The sequence below is a fragment of the Vipera berus genome (genome assembly GCF_964194415.1).
Source record: "Vipera berus genome assembly, chromosome: 17".
NCBI lineage: Eukaryota > Metazoa > Chordata > Lepidosauria > Squamata > Viperidae > Vipera > Vipera berus.
The window spans coordinates 1,053,616-1,079,435 of record NC_138220.1 but is presented as its reverse complement, the minus strand read 5'-3'; the positions used below and the strand labels follow the sequence as shown (position 1 = coordinate 1,079,435).

General features: G+C 48.5%; 2 protein-coding genes and 1 pseudogene across 5 annotated transcripts; 1 reads left to right on the top strand and 2 right to left on the bottom strand.

Moving 5' to 3' along the window:
• Positions 1-11,605: 11,605 nt before the first annotated feature.
• Positions 11,606-17,711, bottom strand: LOC308675819 (uncharacterized protein). 3 transcript variants are annotated; one of them, XR_014028217.1, is made up of 4 exons: positions 17,582-17,711; positions 15,979-16,077; positions 12,624-12,746; positions 11,606-11,914 (listed from the first exon to the last, which is right to left on the bottom strand). XR_014028217.1 is itself a non-coding variant. In XM_081341388.1 (2 exons), the coding sequence occupies exon 1, from the start codon at positions 15,006-15,008 to the stop codon at positions 13,656-13,658; it is 1,353 nt and encodes a 450-aa protein (XP_081197514.1). In that variant the 5' UTR covers positions 15,009-15,356; the 3' UTR covers positions 11,606-11,914; positions 12,624-13,655. The 3 variants fall into 3 exon arrangements, 2 of the variants coding, with proteins under 2 accessions (XP_081197514.1, XP_081197515.1); XM_081341388.1 differs by lacking the exons at positions 15,979-16,077; positions 17,582-17,711 and having other exon boundaries at positions 12,624-15,356; XM_081341389.1 differs by lacking the exons at positions 15,979-16,077; positions 17,582-17,711 and having other exon boundaries at positions 11,606-11,911; positions 12,624-15,356.
• Positions 17,712-17,831: 120 nt separating this feature from the next.
• LOC308675739 (arylacetamide deacetylase-like 3) lies at positions 17,832-20,581 on the top strand (annotated as a pseudogene). The gene is made up of 3 exons (XR_014028819.1): positions 17,832-17,916; positions 19,108-19,165; positions 19,825-20,581. The product of XR_014028819.1 is annotated as an arylacetamide deacetylase-like 3 (transcript).
• A 246-nt stretch (positions 20,582-20,827) lies between these two features.
• Positions 20,828-24,293, bottom strand: COMMD8 (COMM domain containing 8). The gene is made up of 5 exons (XM_081341390.1): positions 24,154-24,293; positions 23,343-23,498; positions 22,761-22,913; positions 22,119-22,274; positions 20,828-21,562 (listed from the first exon to the last, which is right to left on the bottom strand). Exons 1-5 carry the CDS (start codon positions 24,193-24,195, stop codon positions 21,542-21,544), a joined length of 528 nt encoding a protein of 175 aa, XP_081197516.1. The 5' UTR covers positions 24,196-24,293; the 3' UTR covers positions 20,828-21,541.
• Between the last annotated feature and the right edge of the window lie 1,527 nt (positions 24,294-25,820).

Sequence of the window (25,820 nt, the reverse complement as noted above, 5' to 3'; positions counted from 1 at the left end):
CAGAGGTGGGCCCTACAGCCCTAAAGACACTTTGTTGGGCCTCTCCTGAAGCATGGCCACCGCTGTTCAAGGTGGCTTTGCCAGCCCTCAGAGGACACCCTGGTCGATTCTTGGCCCTCACACCCTATTCGGTGGCTACCCCGTAACTCCAGAGCAGGTCTTCCAGGAGGGATCCGAGTCCCCTCTGCGTGTCATTTGGGAGCCTCTGGACAGTCTCTCTACCCAGCGATGAATCCAACTGTCACACTGAAACATCTTTCCTGTAACAGTATTTTGTTAAAACGAGATGCTGCCCAAGCCTCAGCAAACTTTGGGGTGTCATTTCAGTGAGGCAAAATTGGGGAGGAAGAAGTCCCGGTGACCCAAACCACCCCCGTTCAGCATCGGGCTACCTCCGGCTAGCACACGGTTGGGGCAACAGGAGGGTACATGCAGTGCAGAGATCCCCAAAGCCGCTTCCCATCGCACAGTGCACCCTGATGCAGGGAAACAATCCAGCTACACACAAAGGGTCAGGAGTTGTGCGTGCAATCTTGTGGGAAAAGGCGGAAAAGGAAATCCAATTGGTTTTGCAGCCCTGGGCTGCTCCTGCTGAAGCCCTGCTTTCAGTCTGCATCTCTTCACCCCAACAGTTTGGCCGCCTATAGAGTGCAGGAATGAATCCGAAAAGGAGATAAAGGGATCTGCGGGCTCGGATAGGAAATGCTAAACAAAGTGGCTGTTTTTTGGCAGTTGCCTCTAGAAAGGAAACTGCAATTTTAATGAATTTAACATAAACCCAAAGTAAGTTGAATGAAACCTACGTATATCCCTGCTCGTAAGAGGCCACAGCGTCTGCAGCCCAGGTGTCTCGTCTTTAAGTTGGGGTCGGGGCAAGGCCAGGGCAAATTTAGCCAATATGGAATTATAATTACAGCCTGATACAACTGAGGGGATCCTAACAGGCACAAAACACCTCTGCACAATTTCCGCAAGCAACTTGAACTGCCACAACCCAGTGGAAGAGCTTTGGAATATTCTACACTTTGCCTATTCCGGGTGAGCTTACAGACTTAATAGACAGTTGTGATTGATTTGTGATGTTCCTTTACATGCCGTCTTTCCGTCCCAACTCTTCTCCAAGCAGCCAAAGACGTTCTCCTATTCTAGCCACACAGGAAGGGAGGCCACCTTTTGTGGCAAGCAGTCCTAGAGTGAGAGTCCTGCGCTTAAAGAAGGAATCGCAGCCACAAAAGGAAATAAGCCCTTTTAATATGATGTTAAGATTATTATTCTGTATCTATTGAAGCTAGGTCTGGCAGCCACCAAAATAAATAAATCTTTTAAATGGCATTTTAAGATAATTATTCTTTATTAGTAAAACCTTTTTAATGCTAGGCCATTTAATTCTGCGCCTGCATCTCAGCAAAATGGCCATCTGTCGCCCTATTAATAATAATGCGTTAATATTAACAAAATAATATTAACATATTTAAGAATAAGGTGTTAAGAATAAAGATGGAAAATAATAAGCTTAATATTCTATTTAAAAGGTGTATTTCTTTTTGGCGGTCGCAATACCCAGTTCGACCACGGGAGGGCACGCTTTTCCGTCCCATCGCATTAGTATTGATTCCCCCGTAGGCCTTTTGCCTACGATGGGACACCGAGAAGCGAAGCACCAAAGCGCAGAGCTCAAAACTTTACTCAGGCTCAAAACTTAAGAGAAAATTTTTATAAAATGTTTTATAGATGGCATCTGGATCCCAAGAAGTTGTCCAACATGTATCCTAATTTACAGTCTAAATGTTGGAGATGTGGTAGTTTAGAAGCTACCTATTTTCACATGTGGTGGACTTGTAGAAATATAAAAGCTTTTTGGATCAAAATTTGGTGGAACATTCAAAAGATTTTTAAGAGAAAGATAAAGTTTTCTCCGCAATTCTTTTTATTGGGTATTGTTGTAGATTGTGATGTTAAAGAAACTAACTTGATGTTGAATATGATAACGGCAGCACGGTTACTGGTGGGACAATATTGGAAGAAGGATAGTTTGCCCACTGTAGAAGAATGGGTGTTTAAAGTTTCGAATCTTGCGGAAATGTCTAAGATTTCTGCTTATTTGAAAGATCATTCACAGGAAAGATATATTTCAGTTTGGAGGAGATGGATAAATTATATTCAGAACAAATATGGGACTAAAAAGTTCCATTTAGCTTATGAGTAGATTTTAGTGGGATATTGTTATTGGTACTTTGTTTGTAGTTATGTTAAAGGGGAGTTAAAGCATATTATGAATTTGGTTAATTGTATATTATGCATACTTTTTATTTAGAATATGATTATTGTAACTATAATCTTGTATTTAGCTCTGGGAAGTGCGGGGGGGAAGTGGTCGGGTTTGGGGTGGGAGGGATTTGGGGATATATTGTAAAATTTTGTTTTTGTAAAACTCTTTAATAAAAAAAAGAATAAAGATGGAGAATAATAACCTTAAAATCCTATTTAAAAGGTGTATTTCTTTTTGGTGGTCGCAATACCCGGTTCGACCACAGGAGGGCACGCTTTTCCGTCCCATCGCATTAGTATTGATGCCCCCGTAGGCCTTTTGCCTAGGATGGGACACCGAGAAGCGAAGCACGAAAGCGCAGAGCGTCGCCACTCTACGCTTCTCCGAATGGGACGAGCGGCTCCTGTCGGCCTTCTGCGCATGTCCATCGTCTCCGAGAGATCTCGGCCCGGCGGATTTCCTGTCCGTCGATATCGGCCGTCGCTCTGGACCTTTCCATCATGTCTGACTTCCGGTCCTTTTTAAACATTCCACTAACTTCCTTTCAAAGACCTCCGCATGGCGGACTTCCTGTCCGCTCAAATCTGCCGTCCCACAGGGCCTTTGAAAAACGACCTTTCCATTATGGCCGACTTCCTGTCCGTGCTTCTTAGTCATCCTCCAACTTCCTTTCGCGGCGACGTTCTAGGCAGGAATTTTCGACGGCCTCAATACCGCCATCGCTAAGGTACGGAAAACAGTGCCCTCCTGTGGTCCAGGCCGGTGTAGCAGCTAAACAAAGAAAATCCTTTTAAATAGTGTTTTAAGATTATTATTCTTTGTTAATAAAATCTTATTAATATTAGGGCATTTTATTCTGCGCCTGTGACCCACCCGTCGCCCTATTAATATTAATAAAGCGCTAATAATAAAGATACAAAATAATAACGTTAAAATGCGGCGGCCGCAATACCCGGTTTAACCACAGGAGGGCAGGGTTTCCCGTCCCATAGCATTAACATTGGGGCCGTCGTAGGCCTTTTGCCTTGGATCGGGACACCGAGAAGCGAAGCCGCAAAGCGCAGAGCGTCCTTTTGGTCGTCCAGGATGCCGTAACGTCACTTCCTGTTGGGAATCGCTCAACAACGGAAGTTCCGTTTGCGCCAGACGTGGTTCGTCTCAGGCATCGTTTTAGTAAGGCCTCTCTTTCGTTCCTTATTTTCGCTCACGGAATTAGGGGAGAAGAATAGTAAGGATTCATTCTTTAATCACAGAGCTCTTTGCGGAGCTCTATGGTAGCTCGCCTAGGCTTTTTTTCACCCCGGCCTTCGCGAGCCCTCCCGGAAGTTCCCCTCCCTCCGGAACCGGAAGTGGGAGGAGCAGGGCAGCCGCTCTCCAGTTGGGCCTGGCCTGGGCGGCCATTTTGCGGCGTGGCGGAGGCCGCAGTTGGGGAGCCGCGTCGGGGGGAGAAGCTGCCGGGGGACCCGAGCCCGGCAAAGGAGGTGAGGTCCGGGAGGCCCTTCGTTACGGAGTGCCGGACTACCGGCCCCATGGTGCTGGTCCGCCTGAGCTGCCCTAGCAACGGAGGGGGGGGCGTTGGGGCCGAGCGAGAAGCGGGGAATCCCGGACCCGGGTCGGGCAGGTCGTGCGAGCGCAGCCGGCGGGGCTCCTGAGAGGGGAAGCCGGACACGTGTAGCTTTGCCAGCCGGGCTTCCCTCCGCCTCTCCTGCCGGGGGGACGAGGGGGCTCCCTGGTGGGTTTCTCAGCGGGGTTCGGAGTTCAAATCCTGGTTTGGGTCCTTCCACCTCGGCACAGGCGGAGTTGCCGAGGGGGAAAGAGGCTGCTTTGCCCTCCCTGTGCTGAGCCGTCAACCAGGGATCGTAAACCGAGGCAAGCTACTAAGTTTAGGGTTTCTTTATGGTTTCTTTCTATTGAGCCCCGAAGTTCAGTCCAGTTTAACTCTTTGGGTTTCTTTATTGTTTTACTTTTCTCCGGCCATGCGCTGGCGAATGAAACCCGACAGAATGCAAAAACTAGGAAGCAGCCAGACAGTCTTCCAAACATGAGAAGGGCGCCCAGAGAAAGTGCAGCTTAAAACCCCGGCTAGCATTGCGGAGGAGGGAATCTCTTGCCCAGGTTTGCAGGAGCCTTAAGGCTGGGAAACTTGGCTTCCGGGCTTTTAGCTGGCCTGGCAAAGTGGGAGAAATCCCATTTTCCGGTGCGGCTCTAAAGAAAGAAAAGCCAGGTCCCTGAACGTAGACAGGCAGCTGATGGAACAGGCTAGGTAGGATACAAGCTTTCCTTACGGTAAACAGAGATAGCTCTCAACATTTGTGATAGTTCTCAACATTTGTTGTGACACATTTGAGTTTTGCCCCATTTTATCGCTGTTCTTGCCACAGTTCTTAAGTGAATCTGACTTCTTGCCCGTGCATTTTGCTTGTCAAAATCGAAACATCCACCCGTTTTTTAATGCCTCTTGCTGCTGCTGTGTGCGGGTGCCTCATTTCCCCTTTTCTTGCTGTTTTTTCTCCAGGTAGCCAAGAGGGTGGGCCGGGTGTTGTATATGGCCAGCTTCCCGGTGGCTTTCCCACTCCACCTGCCTGGCGTGCGGCCCACGGATTACAACCCGCCTCCCGCGGAGCTTCGCCCACCCTCCACCGGAAGGCAGCTTTTGAAGTAATACCAAAGACGAAGCGATCCAGCGTCTGAACTCCGCTCCATGTTTATTTTTTATTTTTTGGATGATACGACACAGCCAGTCCTGTGGACTACCTTCTTTCTTTTTCTTTGACTTTCTGTTTCTATCTTTGGTGTGCATCGTGTTGCTTTTATTGCTTGTCCCCATCCTGCCCTTTCTAGGCATTTGCTCCTTAGAAGTCCATCAGCAGCAGATTAGCTGCCCAAGGAGTTGTTAGGAAAAAGACAGAAACAAACAGGTAGGATATTGTACTTGGGGGGATCCCAGTGCTTCCCTTCTGGATGTGTGTGTGTGTGTGTGTGTGTGTGTGTGTGTGTGTGTGTTTGAGACTGAGACTGTGTCTCTTAATGCCCTCTGAGGTTGCTGCCTTGGAGACATTTCATTACCCAACTAGGTAACCTCATTAGTGCATGGATGACGTTACCTAGTTGGATAACAAAACGTCTGCAAGAAAACCAAACTCGGAGAGCACCAGGGACTTGAGTTCAACCCTGAGCTACATTCTCTCTGTGTGTGTCTGTGTGCGCATACAACACAAGAGATATTCTCCATTTTAACTGGCTTTTGTGCACAAAGAATGCAGGGTTTTGCTTTGTTTTTTTTAAAAAAGGCAGGGCAGCCTGGGTGAGGATATGGAATTGCACATTTTCCCTGGAATCCACACCCAGGACTTAACATGGAGCCCTTGCCAGATTTCAAAGTGTGTGTGTGTGTGTGTGTGTGTGTGTGTGTGTGTTTGAGACTGAGACTGTGTGTCTTGGTGCCCTCTGAGGTTGCTGCCTTGCAGACATTTCATTACCCAAGTAGGTAACCTCATTAGTGCATGGATGAGGTTACCCAGTTGGGTAACGAAACGTCTGCAAGAAAACCAAACTCGGAGAGCACCAGGGGCTTGAGTTCAACCCTGAGCTACATTCTCTCTGTGTGTGTCTGTGTGTGCATACAACACAGAGATATTCTCCATTTTAATTGGCTTTTATGCACAAAGAATGCAGGGTTTTGCTTTGTTTTTTTTAAAAAAGGCAGGGCAGCCTGGGTGAGGATATGGAATTTCACATTTTCCCTGGTATCCACACCCAGGAGTTAACATGGAGCCCTTGCCAGCTCTCAACCAACGTTTGTGTGTTTTTGTGTGTATGAGAGAGAGAGAGAGAGAGAGAGAGAGAGAGAGAGAGAGAGTGAGAGTGAGAGTGAGAGTGAGTGTCTTGGTATCCTCTGAGGTTGTTGCCTTGGAGATGTTTCATTACCCAACTAGGTAACCTCTTTAGTGCATGGATGACGTTACCTAGTTGGATAATGAAACGTCTGCAAGAAAACCAAACTCGGAGAGCACCAGGGACTTGAGTTCAACCCTGAGCTACATTCTCTGTGTGTGTCTGTGTGCGCATACAACACAGAGATATGCTCCAGTTTAATTGGCTTTTGTGCACAAAGAACGCAGGGTTTGGTATTTAAAAAAGGCAGGGCAGCCTGGGTGAGGATATGGAATTTCACATTTTCCCTGGTATCCACACCCAGGAGTTAACATGGAGCCCTTGCCAGCTCTCAACCAACTTTTGTGTGTGTGTTTTTGTGTGTATGAGAGAGAGAGAGTGTGTGTCTTGGTATCCTCTGAGGTTGTTGCCTTGGAGATGTTTCATTACCCAACTAGGTAACCTCTTTAGTGCATGGATGATGTTACCTAGTTGGATAATGAAACGTCTGCAAGAAAACCAAACTCGGAGAGCACCAGGGACTTGAGTTCAACCCTGAGCTACATTCTCTGTGTGTGTCTGTGTGCGCATACAACACAGAGATATGCTCCAGTTTAATTGGCTTTTGTGCACAAAGAACGCAGGGTTTGGTATTTAAAAAAGGCAGGGCAGCCTGGGTGAGGATATGGAATTTCACATTTTCCCTGGTATGTACACCCAGGAGTTAACATGGAGCCCTTGCCAGCTCTCAACCAACTTGTGTTTGTGTGTGTATGTCTGTGTGTGTGTGTGTGTGTGTGCTTGGCCATTTCAGTGGAAAAAAGAATGCAGGGGCCAAACTTTTAAAACACCCCTGCAGTCTTTTTTTCCCCTCCCCTGGTGCATTTTTAACAGAAACCACACTTAAGCCAAGATAGCTCAGTGGGACCTTAGCTTCATGTCAAAGTATCCATTGCTTTAAAATTAAGGGTTTCCAGCAAAGCAATTGAAATAGGTAGCTGTCGGGGTGCATCCTTCAGGACTTAGATTCCTGGGGACAGGGAACATTAAAGTATTGGGGGAGAGGGTGGTGGGTACACACAGCCCAAGTTACTTGGTCTGAGCCAGCTTAGACCAAAGCGGGTAAGTATGGGATGGTACCGGCTGTGGGAACCCCACCAGACGGCAAAGGACACGGAGAACAGGTAAGAACAGGTAAGTTGGGGGTGGAGGGTACAGGTGCTGGGAAGGAGGAGGGGGGACAGGCAGGCCAGGGTCTTAGAGAGGCAGACTCAGCCCTCCAAACACCTGGCCTGCCTGCCCCCTCCCAATCTTCCCAGCACCTGCATTTCCCTCCCTCCTCTTGGCCCCCCCATCTTTGGCCCCAAGGGGTGCCCGAGGCAGGGAGGGGCAGGTCCTGGGTGCCCCCCCAAGCCTGCCAGGGTGGATGGGGCATCTTCCCAGGGCTCCCCTCCTCTTCCCCTCCCTCCCTCCGTCCCAGGAGGGCTGCTGGGGGCTAGGCGGAGGTGGGGAGAGCCCTGGAAGGAGGTTGGAGGCTGACGGGGTGGCTCCTTGCCAGGGCTCCTTGCCAACACCCCTTCCTCTCCCCTTCCCAACTCCCCTGGTGCCACGGGTGCAGGCACGGGCAAAGGAGGGAATGGGAGGCCCTGGGGTGAAGGGGGGGCATTGGCAGGCACAAACTCCTCCCTTTAAATGTTGGGGAGAGCCTGCCCATTCCCCCCCCTCCGGGCCTCCCTTTCCCTCCTGAGTCTTTGCCACCCACGGGGTCCCTGCCAGATGGCACCAAGGGAGCTGGGAAGGGAAAGAGATGGGGTGTTTGGCAAGGAGATCCCCCCCAAGCCTCCAACCTCCTTCCAGGGCTCTCCCCACCTCCCCTTAGCCCCCAGCAGCCCTCCTGGGGTGGAGGGAGGGAGGGGAAGAGGAGGGGAGCCCTGGGAAGATGCCCCATCCACCCTGGCAGGCCTGGGGGGGCACCCAGGGCCTGCCCCTCCCTACCTCGGGCACCCCTTGAGGCCAAAGATGGGGAGGGGAACCAAGAGGAGGGAGGGAAATGGGGGGGAGGTGGGAGGGTGGGGGGTGGGGAGGGAGGGTGGGGGGGAGGGTGGGCGGGTGGGAGGGGAAAGAAAGAGGCAGGATGCTGCACTTTTCACAATCTTTATTAGAGGTCAAGAAAACAAGAAGTACACCCCCCCTCTGGTTCCCCACCCTCCCACCCACACCCTCCCCCTCCCCTCCCACCCCCCCAACCCACCCCTCCCACCCCCCTCCCCTACCCCCCCTTTGGCTTCAATCCTGGCCTAGAGCGGGCCTTGGGGGGAGGGGAGATCCTGGGAGGAGGGGGGAGGTTCCCCCCCCTCCCAGGACCTCCCCTCCCCCCAAGGCCCCCTCTAGGCCAGGATTGAAGCCAAAGGCATTGGTGGGGGCTGAGGGAGGCTCAGGGGGGGGGCGCAGAGAGAGCAGCTTGCCAATGTCTTTGGCTTGAAGTGGGCAAAATGCCCCCCCCAGAGCCAAGGACCTTGGCAGCCGCCCTCCGCCCTGCCCCGACCTCTCAGCCTCCCCCAGCCCCCACCAAGACCCTCGACTTCAACCGTGGCGCAAGAGGAGCTGGCTAGAGAGGCCCTGGGATGCCTGAGGCTGCCCCAGGGGGCTTGGACGCCCCAGACCTCCCCAGGGCCTCCTCGCCAGCCTCCCCTTGGACCAGGGCTGGCCCCCCCCGACCCTTTTTCCACCCCCCTCCAGCCTTCCAGGGCAGGACCCACCATGCACAGAGCTTGTGCCCTCTGTGCAGCCCTTGCTACAACTAGGCATGCACAAGTGTATTATTGAAATTAAGTGCCGAGGTCTTGGAGCCAAGAGGCCCCTATTTTGGACACATTGTGCATGTCTACTTAGACCAAGGGAGGAACTGCAGACTTACCTCAAGACACACCTGTTTTCTGGCTCACCTGCCCAGTTGCTGGGGAGATTGGGGCGGGGTTGAGATTCTACAACAGCTTTTCTCAACTTTGACAAGTGTTAAGTTGGGTAGACTTTCAACTAAGGCTGAAGTCCACCCATCTTTAAGCCTGCCAAGGCTGAGACCTACTGGAGACCCCCAAGGCTTCAGGGCTGAGGTGCACCCATTTCGGGGGGGGGGATGGCTTAAAGAACTTCAATTCCTGTACATTTGTAGCTGTGGGGATTTGCAATCTCACAGCTCAAAGGAACCCAAGTTCTGCGCATCCCAAATAAGTGGACCTCAGCCCCAAAACGTCTTTAAGTATGAAGAATGACACCCCAACATGGATGATCTTATTTCCCAGAATTATCCAGCTACGTTGCCAAGCATTCTGGGGTCCAAAGCTCTCTCAGAAATTCTACGTTGGACTTTAAAATTCCCAGAATGCAGACATAAACTGGAGAAGTCTGGGTTCCACCCGTTTACCTTCCATCTGTTTGCCTTCCCATCTGGATGGGAAGTTAACTTCATTCCCCGTAACGCTACACCCCAAGGTTGTTCTGGGAATTGAAGGTTTCCCATTCAGATGTGGCGTTTCCTTGGTGTAAGAATTTTTGGCAGAATCCTGTGGAAGCCCACCTAGAAGACCTGGGACTTGTACCTCCAAGATTGAACTTCAATTCCCAGAATTCTCCAGTCTGTGTGCTGGAGAACACCAGAGATTGAATGGCACCCACCTGGCATTGTAGGAACTAGGGTATCCTATGCCCTGTGATGGAAGACTCCCAAGTCCCAGAATTCTGAAGAATTGGAGACCCATCATCTACAGGACATTGACCTGTCTCCTGGATTGGGGGACTGCAAACTCCAGAATTCCTAACAGAATTAAGAGTTAGAGACTCACCACTTACCTTTCATGGGATTTATCTCCCAGATTGGCAGAATCCCCAAGTCCTAGAATTCAGAACTGGGATGCCCCACCAAGACAGCATGGAGCCATCTCCAAGATTAGCGAACTTCAGTTTCCAGAATTCTCCAGTCCATGTGCTGGAGACTCTGGAGATTAAGTCGCAGGAGCTAAATTAAATTAATTCCGGGAGCTAAAACCCATCCCTTTGAAATTTGCATCTTTCAATGGGCAAGCTTTAACTCCCAAAGTGTTTTAAAAGCTGCCTATTTCTGGGAACTGAAGTCCAGCCTTCCGAGAGCCGTTTGGCTTTCTGAAAGCAAGAGTTGAGTTCTTGACATACCTGGTGGGTTTACATGACCCTGGAGATCAGAGTCCAGTCCATGTGCTGGAGAGAGCTGGAAATTAAGTCGCAGCCATCTGGTGTCCTTGGGAATTGGGGGGCGGGTGGGTGGGAAGGGGACCTCAATCCTTAAAACTTATCTAGCCTAGGATTGCTAAGATTTCCGGGAGCTAAAACTCATCCCTTTGAAATTTGCATCTTTCAATGGGCAGGCTTCAACTCCCAGTGTGTTCTAAAAGCTGCCTATTTCTGGGAACTGAAGTCCAGCCTTCCAAGAGCCGTTTGGCTTTCTGAAAGCAAGAGTTCAGTTCTTGACATACCTGGTGGGTTTGCATGACCCTGGAGATCAGGGTTTCTCCCCCTTAGCAAGATGTGTGGGTTTCAACACTCACGAGTTCTGGAATTTGAAGTCCACACATCAAGTTAAGGTTAAAAAACCCTGATCCAAGTTCTTCTGACACCTCAACTTTGTCCTACAACCCGAATCTACACAATCCTACCAGACATCCGTAGTCTTTAACCAAGGCAAAAGCTAACAGCCGTTATGCCTTCGCCCTCCCATCCAGTTTAAAAAGCTAGAGCAGCCATGTTTTCAGATTTATGGGGACCAAATGTACCACAAAGGGCTTGCATTTCAAGTGCATCTCCATAAACCACAAAACATGGTTCTTTAGCCAAGCTGAAGACATAAGACTCCTTTACCTAACTTGCAAATTACAGAGATATCCTGGCTACATTGGGGGAATCCCCTCCCAACCAATGATAAGATTTGCTATCTCCTTATCCTAGATCTGTTCTGTCAGGTGACCTCAAAAAACAAGTGTGTGGGTCTCAGTTCCTGGTGGGCACCACAGGTGGGGTGAAAAAAGGTCGCAATGCAGTGAAAGCTGCAGGGAAAAACGTTTCTCCATCGGGATGCAGCCGTTTTGCCCGCTGCAGTTTCAGTGCAAAGAGATCCAGGCGTTTGAAAGAAATCGACAACAGGCTGTTTTTACAAGCCGAGAACCAACGCAAACCTTCCCTTCCCATACAGAAATAAACATTGGGGGGAATTGGGGGGTGGTGGATTCAAAGCATGCACTGTGCTGTCCCGTCCAGCTCTTCCTGCTGGGTTTGGTCCAAAAAAGAGCCAAGTCTTTAAAAAAGAAAATGGTCTGTAAAAGTGTTCCGGCTGCAACTGCGGTGGGAAGTTGATCTTCATCTCTGCGTCTCCAGAAGAGGAAGGGGCAGCATTGAAGGCTGGCCTCTTTTTTCTTTTTTGAGATGGTTTTAAGGTTTTATTTTGAGATGGTTTTAAGAACCCACATTATTCGAAAGAGGCAGTTTTTGCAGCCATGGGGCACAGGCTTTTTAAGGCTGCCCTGCCGGCTGACCAATTTTCTGGCCTGTCCCTCCAGTGCACAAATTCGGCTTCTCAGCCAGCTGGAACAATGCAGCCCCTTCCTCAGATACCCCAACCCTCCAGTCTGTCCATCCGTCAGTCTCCATCAGAAAAATCCAAGTCTTCCACCAGGTCCTCTCCTTGTGCCAGCTGTTGCAACTCTGCCCGAGGTTTCCTCCGTTGAGGCGTGGCCTTCTCGCCTGCTGGAGAAGGAAAGAAAGACTTGGTGTCAATCCAACCTCATTGGGGACAAGGGGGGGCAGAAAGGGCAGCTGGGTGCTAATTAATGTATTGTCTGCAAGGGGGGGGCATAAGACGGGAGAGATGGGTAAAATATAAATTTTAATAAGCTGCAGAGCTGGGAGGGAAGCGGTACAAAATTGGAGCCCTTAAATTTTGGATTCTGCAAATAATTTTCTGGAATTAATAAGAAAGAGAACGCAAAGGCACAATTGCCTGCATATGTCCCTCTGGAGGGGTACTCTTTGGGAGTTTGGGGGCCGAGGGTGGGGGTGTTCACTGCGACACCCCCTACGCCTCTCCCACCGGCCTTGATCCTGCTTTGAGACCCTCCACTGAGCCCCTGGGGGGCTTCAGGGGCTGGTGTCCCTGGCCCAGCCCTCCCACGCACAGGCAGTCCTCGACCTATTAATGACCAAAGTTACAATGGCACTGAAAGAAGTGATTGAAACGCAAATGAGCCACGGTGAGTTGTCCTAGAGCCAGCTACACCTGTTCTGTTTGTGTTTTTTCCTAGCAGTTCAAGAGAGAAGATGGCGGTCTAAGATTGAAAGGCCATTAGGGAAAGGATGGCTCTGCGGGAGAGCAGGACAGGCTGTGGTGGGTCTCGGAAACTCCGCAATCCCCTTTTGCTGCACACGGAAAGCGGCCAGGAAGCCTCTTAATTCTTACCGTCTGAATCGCTCCGATTCTCCTCATCTTCTTCCTCGTCGTCCACTTCATCTTCTCCTTCCTCCTCTTCTTCCTCACTGCTGCTCATGGAGACACGGTCCGCAGCCACTTCCTTCCCTTTCTCTGCAGCCAGAAAACAAAAACAAGAACGGACGTGACGTAAGGTCCCTCTGTGCATTCACGGGGAATGTAAAACAGTTCTTCTGCAACCAAGGGTCGAAAAGCTTTTTATTTTTATTCCTGGACTTTTTAATCAAGAGAAAAGAGCTAAAAACAAAAGCGAAGGGCATGATTTATTGCAACCTGAAGTTTGCTTAGAAGACAGCGTCTAAACGTGTGCAGGAATTCCTCAAGTTATGTCGACACGCTCCTAATTCAGATTGAAAGTATCAGCTTCTTCCTCCAGTGCCAGGCACAGGAAGAAGCTGGGGATTTGCACCGATTAAATAAAAAGAGGCTGTTTTTTTTCAGAATGCCATTTTTTAAACTGGATCTAGAGAGACAGGTTTGTTGTTGCTTTTTTAAAGTAAACAACAATGAGTCTTTTTTTAAATAACAATTTAAAGCAATACAAGTTTCATTTTGCTGTTGCAATTTATACACCTCCTTTCTATCCTAGGTGGAGACGGTCTAAGTGTTATAAATGAAATGAAAATAAATGAGAAAAAAACCTAGAAAAATAAAAACCATTAAAGTGTGTGAATTTATTTTCTGCTTTCCCTTATATCCCCTATTTCAGCCGAACAATCCTCCCAAAGCAGGAGAAAACGTAGAAGGAACTAGAAAAATCAAAATCCAATAAATGCTGTTTCAAAATAAACAAAACTCTCCGGTTTCCTGGCTGGGCTGAGGATTTTGTTTTGCAATTCTCCAGCTGCTGCATCGTGTTTTATGCCTCATCGTGTTTTGCATTTACGTTTATTTTTGCTCTGAGCAGACTCATATACGGAGATGGACAGCTGTATAAATCAATTTAATAAATAAACCTCTGGCAACGTTCCCACAGGGCAGAGCTGGGCAACAGTGGCCCTTTTATGACCTGGGGACTTCAACTCCCAGAATTCCTGGGCCTGCCAAAGGAAGGAAGGAAGGAAGGAAGGAAGGAAGGAGAAAAGAGAGAGAAAAAGAGAAAGGAGAGAGGAAGGGAAGAATGTAGTAAGAAAGAGAAGGAAGAAGAGGAAGGAAGGAAGAGAAAGGGGGAGGGAGAGAAGAAGGAAGAGAAGGAAAGAGAAGAGAAAAAGAGACAGAGAAAGAAAGGGATGGAGAAAGGGAATGAAGGGGAGGGAGAAAAGAACATAGGAAGGAAAAGAGAGAAAAACAAGGAAGGAAAAAAGAGAAGAGAGAAAGAAGGAGAGGAAGGGAAGAATGTAGGAAGAAAAAAGGTAGAAGAAAAAAGGAGGAAAGGAAGAGAGAGCAAGGAGAGAGAGAAAAGAACAGAAAAAGAGAAGACAAGGAAGGAAGGAGGGAAAGAAGGAAGAGAGAGAAAGACAAGGAAGGAAAAAGAAATAGGAAGAAAAAGAGAAAGGAGAGAGGAAGGGAAGAACGTAGGAAGAAAGAGAAGGAAGAAGAGGAAGGGAGAGGAAGAGAGAAAGGGAAGGAGAGAAAGGGAGGGAAAAAAGAACGGAGAAAACGACAAGGAGGGAGGGAAGGAAGGAAAAAAGAGAAAGACAAGGAAGGAATAAAGGAAGAGAAAGAAAGGAGAGAAAGAAAAAAGAGAGTGAGAAAGGGACAGGGAGAAAAGGAATGAAGGGGAGGGAAAAAAGAACATAGGAAGAGAAAGAAGGAAGGAAAAAAGAGAAATAGGGAGAGAGAGAAAGGGAAGAATGTAGGAAGAAAGAGAAGGGAGAAGATAGAAGAGGGAAGGAGAAAGAGGAAGGAAGAGAAGGAGAGAGGAACGGAAAGAAAGGAGAGAAAGAAAAAAGGAGAGAGAGAAAGAAAGGAGAGAAAGAAAGGAGAGAGAGACAGGGACAGAGAGAAAGAGAAAGAGAAGGGAGAAAAGAAAATAGGAAGAAAAAGAAAAGAAGGAGGGAGGGAGGGAGAGAAAGACAAGGAAGGAAAAAAGAGAAAAATAGGGAGAGAAAGTGAGAAAGAGAAAGGAGAGAGGAAGGGAAGAACGTGGGAGGAAAGAGAAGGAAGAAGAACGAGGAAGGAAGGAAGAGAAGGAAGGAAGGGGAGGGAGAAAAGAACACAGGAAGAAAAAGAAAAGGAGGGAGGGAAGGAAGGAAGGAAAAGAGAAAGAAGGAAGGTAAAAAAGAGAGAGAGAAAGAGGGAGAGAAAGAGGAAAGAACGTAGGAAGAAAGAGAAGGAAGGAGGAAGGGAGGAGGAGAGGGAGAGAGAAAGGGAGAGAAAGGAGAAGAGAACAGGAAGAAAAAGAGAAGGGAGCATCACTGTCCTCTCCTGGTTATTCCCAGCCCCTGAAATCTCGAGGTAGACTGCCTCTGCACAGGGAGGCTCCGTGTGGCCCAACTGTGGCACCTCTTGGGGACACCAGTGCAGAAAGGAAGCTGTTCAGGTGGTTTCTGGAAAGCCCGGAGGGTCTGAGACCCAGGTCAAAAGCTTCCCGCGGCGTCCCTAAGACCTCGCCTCGCCCCCATTCAAAGGCAGAGAACGAGGCTGCTTGTGAGGGTGTGCACCTACACACACACACACACACACACACACACACACACAACCGGGGAGCAGAGAGCGCCTTGTCTGAGTTGCCCCTTCCTGCAGTCGGAGACCTCAAGCTTTAATCCAATTTAGACAGGAAAAAAAAGCACTCGAAAGGATTTATTAATCACTTTAATGAGGGTGCAGCGAAGCGGGGAAACGGGGAAGGGGGAGAGAAAGAGATGGGAAATTCTCCCTGCCCCCCTCCCTCTCCAGCCTGGCACTTGTGTCTTCACCCCCAACGACAACACCCCCCCCCCGAATGATTGGGGGGTGAGAAGGGCTGAAGAATCCGATGCCGTTGCGATTGCAGAATACAAAACAAAGGATCTGTAAGATGCTACAAGGTTCAGCTCTTAAAACTTGATTTCCACCCGGCTCTGCCCCTAATCTGGCCAGAAGTACCCCCCCACAAGGGGATATGGCGCCCCCCCGCCCCAACGTTTGTACAATGGGGACCTAGCTTTGGGAACTCACTGCCACTAGACATTGCTAAGGCAATGTTTCTAAACCTTGTTGAGTATCTTCATCGCCTTGAGTTACTGATTCAAATAATAAAGGTGGGGTAAAAATCTAATTAATTAAAAAAAAGAAAAGGAAGTTTGCCCTGGACCCCGTTATCTATGACCGAAGCCAGGCTGCTTGAGCCTGAGTAAATTTTAACGGGGGGAATCCAACTTTTAAGCCCTGCTACCAAGCTTACCTTAAGTAGCTGTTTGGGGAAGCTGAAATAAGGCACGATGGCAGTGATGTGCCGGAGGACGGCGGTTGTTACTGAGGTTTGGGTTAAACACGACAGAAGCTGCAGAGAGAGAAAGACAAAATTCCCATCAATCTGGCTGAAAGAATGACCACTTGTAAATCTCCCACCCTCCCTTCTGCCCCCGTCCCAAAGGTGCTTTTTCAAGAGGCGACTGGACTTCCTTGAAGACGCTTCGCTTCTCATCTGAGAAGCTTCTTCAGTTCTCGCCTAAACGGTGGCGAAGGGAAGTACTCGGCCAGAACCGAAGAAGCTTCTCGGATGAGAAGCGAAATGTCTTCAAGGAAGTCCAGTTGCCTTTTGGAAAAAGCACCTTTGGGACAACCAGGGCCTGGAATGATGGAGGATCTCCACAGACGTCTGCCTTGTTCACCTGTGGCAGAAGCGATCTAGGGCAGGGGTCTTCAAATTCGGCCCTTTCACGGCTGGCTGGCTGAGGAATTCTGGGAGTTGAAGTCCACAAGTCATAAAAGGGCCGAGTTTGAAGACCCCTGCTCTATGGTGACTAAAGAAATAAAAATAAATGAAATAACTCAAAGAGATTTGCACCTAGGACTCTCCCCAAACTGAATTCACCAAAAGGGCTTCAAAATTCTCAGGTCCACAAATTACAACAACGGGTTTTAAAAAAATCTCATTTCTGCATTTTCAAACCAGGGCTTTTCAAAACTGAACAGGAAAAGGGGACAATATAGAAAATGGCCCTTTAGCCTTCCATTTTATCCAGGGTGAGCAGGTGCTAGGTCTCTGCGGCTAAAAATGACATGAAAATGGAGGGGAATCTTTCCGGCTTACCTGGAATTGTCTCCCAATGTTCCAAGTCTGCCGGCCTCCATTTTATATTTAAAAAATTCTATTTATTTTTTTAAAGAAATTACAATTCATTTGCCTGCTGCAAAGAGAGCCTGCTCCCAACCGAGCTCCACCTGTGGCCGTCAATCAAACTATCCAGGTGTTGCTCATTCCCTAACTGTCCCTCCCAAGTCAGCAGGTTAGGTAGGATGAGATACGTTAGGTTGGTCTTCAAACCTGGCCCTTTTGACTTGTAGACTTCAACTCCCAGAATTCCTCAGCCAGCGTGACTGGCTGAGGAATTCTGGGAGTTGAAGTCCACAAGCCAAGTTTGAAGACCCCCCCCCCCAGCTACGTTTAATAACCTGGGTTGGATTAATTAACCGGGCAAAGGAAGACCGTTCGCTCGCTGCGTTGCAGGCAACGCCGTGGGGCGTCCCCAGAGTCTGCCGCGCATTCGTTCACACGAGCACGCGATACACGCGTCGGGTCGGACACCTAGGCTTCCCACCTGGGGGACACGGCACCTGTTGCTGAACCCAACGAACGCAGTGCCGGGCGTTGCAACACAACGCAACGCTTTTTTCCCCCCCGGGTTGCAACAAGAGTCGGGGCAGAATGCGTGTAAACGCGAGGAGGAAACCGAGCCAATTCCCCATTCTCACGAGTTTGCGGGGCTGCCCCCCCCGCCCAATCCCGGAAGGGCTCCTACCCCCCTTCTTGCAAGGGACGCCCCACTTGGCCCGGGACTCACCCTCGGCCGGCCGGGCTTGCGAGCGCCGCGGAGCTTCGGGGGGCGGCGGTGGGAGCCACGATGGCCGAGCTTCCCTCCGCAGCTGCGAGGGCGACGTCAGAACCAGCCCTTCCCCTCCCACAATGCAACGGGGCAGCGAGGAAGGGGGAGCGGCCGGGCCGGATTGGCTGTGAGGTTCGCCGCCGTGATTGGACGGCTGCCGCGCATGCGTCGCTCTCCGGCGGTAGCCCGAGGGCGGGACTAACAGAATAGCGGAGCTGGAAGGGACCTCGGGAGGTCGTCCAGTCCAACCCCCCGGCCAAGCAGGAAGGGGAGAGGAACCGTCTGCAGTTGCGGTTTGCACGTTCGACTCGGCTCGGCAGGGAGGCTTGGCCGCCCCGCCTTTCCCAACCCGTGTCGGTCGCTCGTCTGAACGAATACACCGGGGTTAAACGGTGCCCGCTTATCCCGGGGCAGGGCGGGAAAAGGCCGAGTCCCTCCCCGGGGCCTTCTGCATTCTCTCTGGCCGACTTCCTGAGCCGGCGAGGCCCCCTTTGCTGCTCAGCCCTGCAGGGCCCCGCTGGGGGGGGGGAGGAAGAGGAGGGGGCTTCCGGCCCTCCCAATCCCTGGCGAAGAGATGGGGAAGAAACGGAGGCAGTGAGAGATTTCTTTTTCCTGCATCTCACAGCCGGGTGGTAACTGGGCACGTCCAACTGGGCAGATCTGCTCAGGGCAGCCGCCTAGGAATGGGGCAGCAAAACCCAAAGGATTCTTTCATAAATGGGAATGGGGGGGGGGGAATAGGCTGAAAGTCTCTTTCTAAAAGGATTTAAAAAAAAGGAAAAATCTTAACTCGGGAGAATTATCCCCTCACTATGTTTAAGTAGAGGTTTAAGTAAAAGTCAAGTTTAAAGTTTGAGTAAAAGTGAAGTTTAAAGTTCTCCAGCTGGATAAGACGTCCTGTCACTCCCATTCAATTCCCTTCGATCTGATCTGGCTTCCCCACTGACTTCGCAAAAGGGGATCACGTGGCCCCGGGACACAGCGACGGTCATAAATACAAGTCAGTTGCCAAGCGTCCAAATTTTGAGCCTGTGGCCCTGGGGGATGCCGCAACGGTCGCGAGTGTAAAGAAATGGTCCCACCTTGCTTTTTTCAGTCCCGTTGTTACTTTGAACGGTCGCTAAAAAAAACTGTTACAAGTTGAGAACCAATGACATATTCTTGGAACTGGGTTTCTAACAATTTAGACTTTATTCTGGATTATTTCACATAGTTCTTACGATGTTCATTTGTGAGCTTCCAATTTTTTTTTAGTTGGAGCCACAAAAGCCTCCCCCCCCACCCCCGATTTGACTCACTACAGGAAGCCTTGTAAACTTTGGCTCTGCAGCCAAAGATTTGAAATAATCTCCCCAAATTAACTTCTCCTCTTTTATCTCTGGCCAAGAGGGAATTGTGTTGGAGGAGCTGAGCTTAAACCAGGGAAAGTGGTTTCCAGGAATGAACCCTCCTCCTCCGTCGTAACTCATTGTTGCCTGTTTCAGATACCTACGAAAGGTTCCTGCGTCACGCTGCCAAGGATTCCACAGTCGTGGCGGTTGGGTGAGTGTTACCTCCTTGCCTCTTTAATACGCTGGGGGGGTCTCTGGGCAACTCACCAAGGTCAGATCGCTGGGGGACAAGTCGCCACGGCCAATAATAAATGATATATGGAATTAAGGGGGAACAATTAACCAGTGGAACCGTTTGCCCTGAGACGTTGTGGGCGCTTCATCACTGGAGGTTTTTAAGAGGAGACTGGACAGCCACTTGTCCTGGATGATTAAAGGACTCCTGCCTTGGCCAGAGGGATAGACTAGAAGTCCTCCAAGGTCGCTTCCACCTCTATTTTCATTGATTGAATTGGTCTAGGGCAGGGTTAGGCCACCTCGGCTCTTTTATGACTCACGGACTTCAACTCCCAGAATTCCTGAGCCAGCATGGCTCAGCTTGGAAACCTCTCCCTTTCCCCTCAGCATGGCTGGCTCAGGAATTCTGGGAGTTGAAGTCCGTGAGTCATAAAAGAGCCGAGGTTGCCTACCCTTGGTCTAGGGCCTCCTGCTCGAGCAGGGGGTTGGACTAGAAGACCTCCAAAGTCCCTTCCAGCTTTCTTCTGATTAATCTTTTAAAAGACCGTATTACAGGAGGAGGCCAGGACAGAACTCGTCAATGTACCACACTGGATCGGGACCCCATCATAAGCCATTTCCTGCTTCTTTCAGGGATGGACGTGGGCCAGAGGAACCTTACCCAAACCAGTATGCTGAATGTCTGAAGTCTACCATCTTCTTCCTGAAGCACGCCAAAGATTACGGGGTGGACAGCTCTCGTGTCATCATTTCTGGAGACAGCTTCGGGGGTGCGTTAGCCGCCCACATTTGCCAGTTACTGGTGGACCGGAGCGACCTTCCCAAGATCCACGCCCAAGCCTTCAGGCTCTGGATTTGACCTTGCTGTCAGAACCCCAGAAGCCCCTTCTTGTGGCGCAAGCTGGTGGCCTTCTTTTGCTGCCGATACTTCAACAAGCCAACTTCCTTCATGGACGATCTCGTGAAGAGCAGCCACGTCCTCGAGGCCACCCGGCTGAAGTACCAGAAGTGGGTCCGCGGCAGCCGTATCCCCGAGGAGTTCAACGTCAGAGGCTACACGCCGCAAGAGCCTTCCGGATCTAATTTCAGCCCTCAGCTCCACGAAGAAATGAAAGTGGTGCTCACCGAGACGTGCTCGCCCTTGTTTGCAGACGATGGGGTGATCTCTAAGCTCCCGCAGACCTTCCTGTTTGACCTGCGAGTTTGATGTCCTTCGCGATGACGGCCTGCTGTACATGAGGCGGCTGAAGGACAACCATGCACCGGTCACTTAAGCCACGTAGAGAACAGTGTGCATGCCGTTATCATGTTCTTTGATTACCGCATCCTGTCGTTGACCTCAGCCAACAGGATTGCGCGTGACATCAGCGACTTTGTCAGAGGCTTTTGAGGCCAAAATTAAACCAAGAATTAATCTTCTTCCCAAAAGGCAGAGAATTCAGTAGCCCAGATTTAGGAAAAACTGGTTAAATGCTGGCTAATGAACCCCAAACCAGGGTCCTCCCCATCCAAATGCAGCTCTTAAAATCAAGCCGATCTCTGGTTCGCAAGAACTCATGAAGGAAGATGAACTTTTCTGGGACTTTCCAGCTGTTCTATCCTTTTATATAAAAAAACTCACTGCAAGGCAACTGGCCATGGGAGAATTCAGTAATTCAATTTAATTATTTAAAATAATAATAAAAAATATTGTCTTTCATGTTTCATTTTGTCCCTCCTTTCTTTAATGATTCTGTTCGTTTCTTTGATGTTACTGTAACTCTTGCCCTGCGGCAATTTGTCCTAGACCCATACGATTCAATACTGTATTAATTTTGCAACATACTTGACAGCTTATGTTTCATCCATTCCACATATACTCAAGTTTTAGAAACATTTATTGGTTTTTTTCCCACCTACAAGTGTTTACTCTGATGCTGTAAGTTCACTTGAGGTGAATGGGAGTGTTCCTAATGTCCCTTTTAAACTGATGTACTTAATTAAGTGTAGGCGTGCCCTTGTATTTGTAGATAGAGCTGTTTCTACTAGAAAACATTGTCCTTAGGCAAGTTAGAAATGAATTATTTTGCTTTCAAACTGGACAGTCAGATGGTAGTCAAAACACATATTTTAACAAATCCGAAGCAAACTGGAAAAAAAATCTTTTTCTTTTGCACTGAATAATTTTGACACAATGTTTGCTGATGTTTGTATGAATTCCAGCACCTTCAAAACCTTCCAGATATACTGCAACAATCCAAGCTTTGCTCTATGGCCATTTAGCCTAAATGCACTTAACTGATTTCGATCTAGTGCCCATTAGCAGCTTGAGTCTTGTTAAACTTGCCATTAAAATTCTTCATCTTCATTCTCATTTCAGTTGCAAAACAACCTTCAAAGAATGAAAAAGATAGAAACCATTAAATAACATTATTCAACTATATTGTAATATTTTAAACTTTATTGTGTAGACCTGATTGCCCCCATATCTTCTCAATCAATCCCCAAGGTTGAATCGTGGCAACTGGAGTGAAGCTTATTAAAACGGTGATGTTTCATTACTCACAAGTTTTAATAAACTTTGGTCCCGCTGCCATGATTTTAACCTTTTTAGATACTGTTGGCCTGGACAGTTGTGTCTCCACTTATATGAAAATCCCAACAGTTTCCAACATCTACGGATCGGCTACCAAATTCCTTCCATAAGAAAAAGAGTAAGTTTTCATTGGCTTTATGAAACAAAATGACTTTCCCCAAAGATAAGAGTAAAAATGGGAGATGCAGAAGAGTAATTTCAATTAAAAATAGAATTATCACTCAAGTTTTGGGTGAAATAAGCATTCGGTATCAAGTTGGGTATTTCCCACTATCCATACAATCACAACGCAGCCCAAAATGTATGTTGCTAAGTGAAACATTTGTTAAGTGAGTTAAGCAGAGAGACCCACCTTGTTTGCCGCTTCCAAGGCGTTTATTAGTGTCTGTAATTCTTCTTTATTCATTTCAACGGAGATATATTTGAGGTCACCCTCTCTAGACAAATCCAGATCGAGGTTTAAAAGCGGCATCTGGAGCATGGACAACTTATCGCTAGAAAGCGCAAGCTGCAAAGGAAAGCAAACACAACACAATTAAGACCTGGTGGGTTTTGTTTTTTTTTTAAATCAGAATCCATGAGAAAAAATAAATTTAGCAAAAAAAATTTTATCTTCTTTTTAACGTCTTGAGGAACACCGAGGATGTGTAAGTGGGAACTCTCGTTTGCATTTAGGAAAAAAAAACATGAAATATTTAACAGCTCTCCTCTTTTTCCTGAGTTTAAGCGTGTTGTGCCGGTGAACGTAGCTGCGAATCAGATTCCCGTGGAATTTTTAGGCAGGGTCAAAAGTGGGAATCCGTTGCCTTTATTACTAAATGAGGAATGTAATTCTGGAGACACAGAATTGGGGGCGGAGAAAGGATCTTTTGTTTTTGCCCAACTTTTGCTTCAGAGCATTTCATGTGCCAGTCCTTCGCGGATCTCCCATCGTCCTCAGACTTTGGGATTCCTAAAATATTATGCAGACAAGCAATGAAAAGGTAAATCTAACCTTGAGCTGCCAGTCAAAATTCAGGAGCTGGGAGGAACAAATAGCATTTGTTTTTCCAATCAGGGCTTGCCTGATATCGGGCTTCCTGGCTTTCAAACAAGCCAGCATTGCTCTTTGAGTGTCGGGATTTAACTCAGCCAATGGCCGAGCAGCCTACAAAGAAAAGAAATAATTAGCGGTACAAGAGCAACGATTAAACCAGTAGTTCTTATCCAATAAAAACTAAACTATCCTAAGGCACTTGTGACAGTCCAAGTGTGTTACTTTTTGTCTCGGACTGAAGGCGCCCGTGCCCAGCTTGTTGCAAATACAGCTAATCCTCTAGTAATTACTAACTCAATGGAGAAGAAGAAAAAAGTCACTTTGAAACAGGCACCGGTGGTTCCCTAAGCAAATTTTACATGCAAATCTGAATAGAAAAACCCACAAGCAAGTTCTCCACAAATAAAACTTGGCTTATAATGTTCTTAATAGGTGTTTTTTCTGTGAAATAATTTATTTATTTAATTAGTTTTATATACCGCCCTATTCCCGAAGGACTCAACCAGCAGAATTAAGTCTCACTTTTCTATATATATATACCTCTTCATCAGAAAGATCTTTTCCAACAGTTTTCCTGAAGTAGGAGGAAGTTTGTTCTAGAGCCTGCATCCATTCTGTTGAGTTCCAAATAGCCTTATAGTCCTGGTGCCGCGGGAAAGCAGAGCCACACAGCCCATCAACGACTTTGTGAAGGAACTGCGAGAAAAATCGGCATAAATAAAACTTTAATAGGATGATTTCTTAAGTGCCACAACTCAGCAGAAGTATAGGTGACTTACAACAGTTCGTTTAGTGACCATCCAAAGTTACGACATCACTGAAAAAGTGGCTTATGACAGTTTTTCACACAACCATTGCAGCCTCCCCATGCTCAAAAATTCAGGCGCTTGGCAATTGATTCGTATTTATGATGGTTGCAGTTGCGTCTCTCCAAAAGGAAAAGGGAGATGCAAATGCAACAGGTAAGGGGCTGGACTAGAAGACCTCCAGGGTCCCTCCCAACTGTGCTATTGTTATTCTGCACGAAAGCGTATACTGCTTGAGCAGGGGGCTGGACTAGAAGACCTCCAAGGCCCCTTAGCCAACTCTGCTATTCAACACAGCAAGGATGCTACAGGAAGAGACTAAGTAACACGCCCCACTACGCATGCGCAACAAAACAAAACAAAAACCCTAACCCCCGAACGCCCGCATGCGCACAGATAACAAGCGATTCCTGCGAACCGTTCTGCGCATGGGCAGTTAGTGTCGAGCGTTCGATGGCCGAACCGAGGGGAAATGAAAGGAAAGAAGGTGCTCCGGTCGGACAGAAACCGTCCGAAATAAAGCTCGTCCTTCTTTCCGTGCTTACCTTCGCCGCCTCGGCCTCCGGCAATTTCTCCAAGAGCTCCATCTTCCCCTGCGCAGGCGCAAGAGTCTCAGCGAGTCTGCCTCGCTCGCTTTTCTGTGTGCGTGTGAAAAGGACGTTGCGCGCATGCGTGGTTTCCTGCGTCCGGCCGTGGCCTGTTCTGCGCAGGCGCAGCCTTGCTGCTGGTCACGCGAGACGCATTGCATCTCGGGAATTGTAGTTTTATAACCCCAAAGCTCTTTCTTTGTCACCTGTATTATGCCTCTCCTAGTGTAGCGGTGCCAGTTGTTGCCTTTTGCCACCTTCTGTCCAGCAAAGTCAAGGGGGAAGCCAGACTCACTTAACGGCCGTATGCCTCACTTAACAACTGCAGTGATTCACTTAGCGACTGTTAAGAAAGGTGTAAAATGGAGCAAAACTCACAATTGTCTTGTTTAGCAGCAGAAACTTTGGGATCAGTTGCTGTTAAGTCGAGGACTCTCTGTACAGGCAGCCCTCGACTCACAACGGTTTGTTTAGTGACGGTTCGAAGTTACAACAGTACTAAAAAAGGGATTTACAACCGTTTTTCAAATGACCACCGCAGCCTCCCCGGTGGTCACGTGATCAAAATTCAGACGCTTGGCAACTGACTTGTACTTACGACAGTTGCAGTCTCTCCCGGGGGTCACGTGATCCCCTTTTGCAACCTTCTGACCGGCAAAGTCAACAAGCAGGGGGAGCCAGATTCGCTTAACGACCGGGTGACTAAGTTAAGAACTGCGGTGATTTCACTTGACAACAACAATAACAATAATAATAATAATAAAGTTGGAAGGGATCTTGGAGGTCATCTAGTCCAACTGTGCCAAGGAAGGATGTAAAATGGGGCGAAGCCACAGGAACTTTCGGCTCCATTGTGGTCGTGAATCGTGGTTGTACCTGCATTTGCAAGTGGGAGGACACGTTCCAGCCGGCGGAACCCGGGAGAGCCGTCTCGGGGATGCAACAATCCTTTGCCTTAACTCTTCTAGAACGTTCAGGACAATGGACTTCAGTTGCTGGTTCCAAAGTTTCTCCAAGCTTGGCAGCCGGGCCAGCTTAGGTGCAACCTGCAAAGATTTTAAACCACGATGGCTTAAGGAAACTGCTCGGTTTCCTTCTTTGAAACCGGTGATTGGATGTAGAGTCCAAACAAGTAAGTTCCTGTATTGTCTTTTTTTTTAATTGCCTGGTGGTGTCTTTTCTATGGGGTCAGATGTGGGCAAAAACCCTACCCTGGGTAAGGTAACAGAATGACAGAGTTGGAAGGGACCTTGGAGGTCTTCTAGTCCACCCCCCCTGCTCAAGCAGGAGACCCTGGACCATTTCAGACAAAGAGTTGTCTCGTCTCTTCTTAAAAACTTCCAGTGTTGGAGCATTCACAACTTCTGGAGGCAACTTCCATTGCACTGGTTGATTGTTCTCACTGTCGGGAATTTTCTCCTGAGTTCCAGGTTGCTTCTCTCCTTGGTTAGTTTCCATCCGTTGCTTCCTATCCTGCCTTCAGGCGCTTTGGAGGATAGGTGGACCCCCTCCTCTTCTTTGTGGCAGCCCCACAAATATTGGAAGATGCTATCGTGTCATCCCCGGTCCTTCTTTTCACTGGACAAACCCAATTCCTGCATCTGTTCTTTTAGTTCTCACGTACG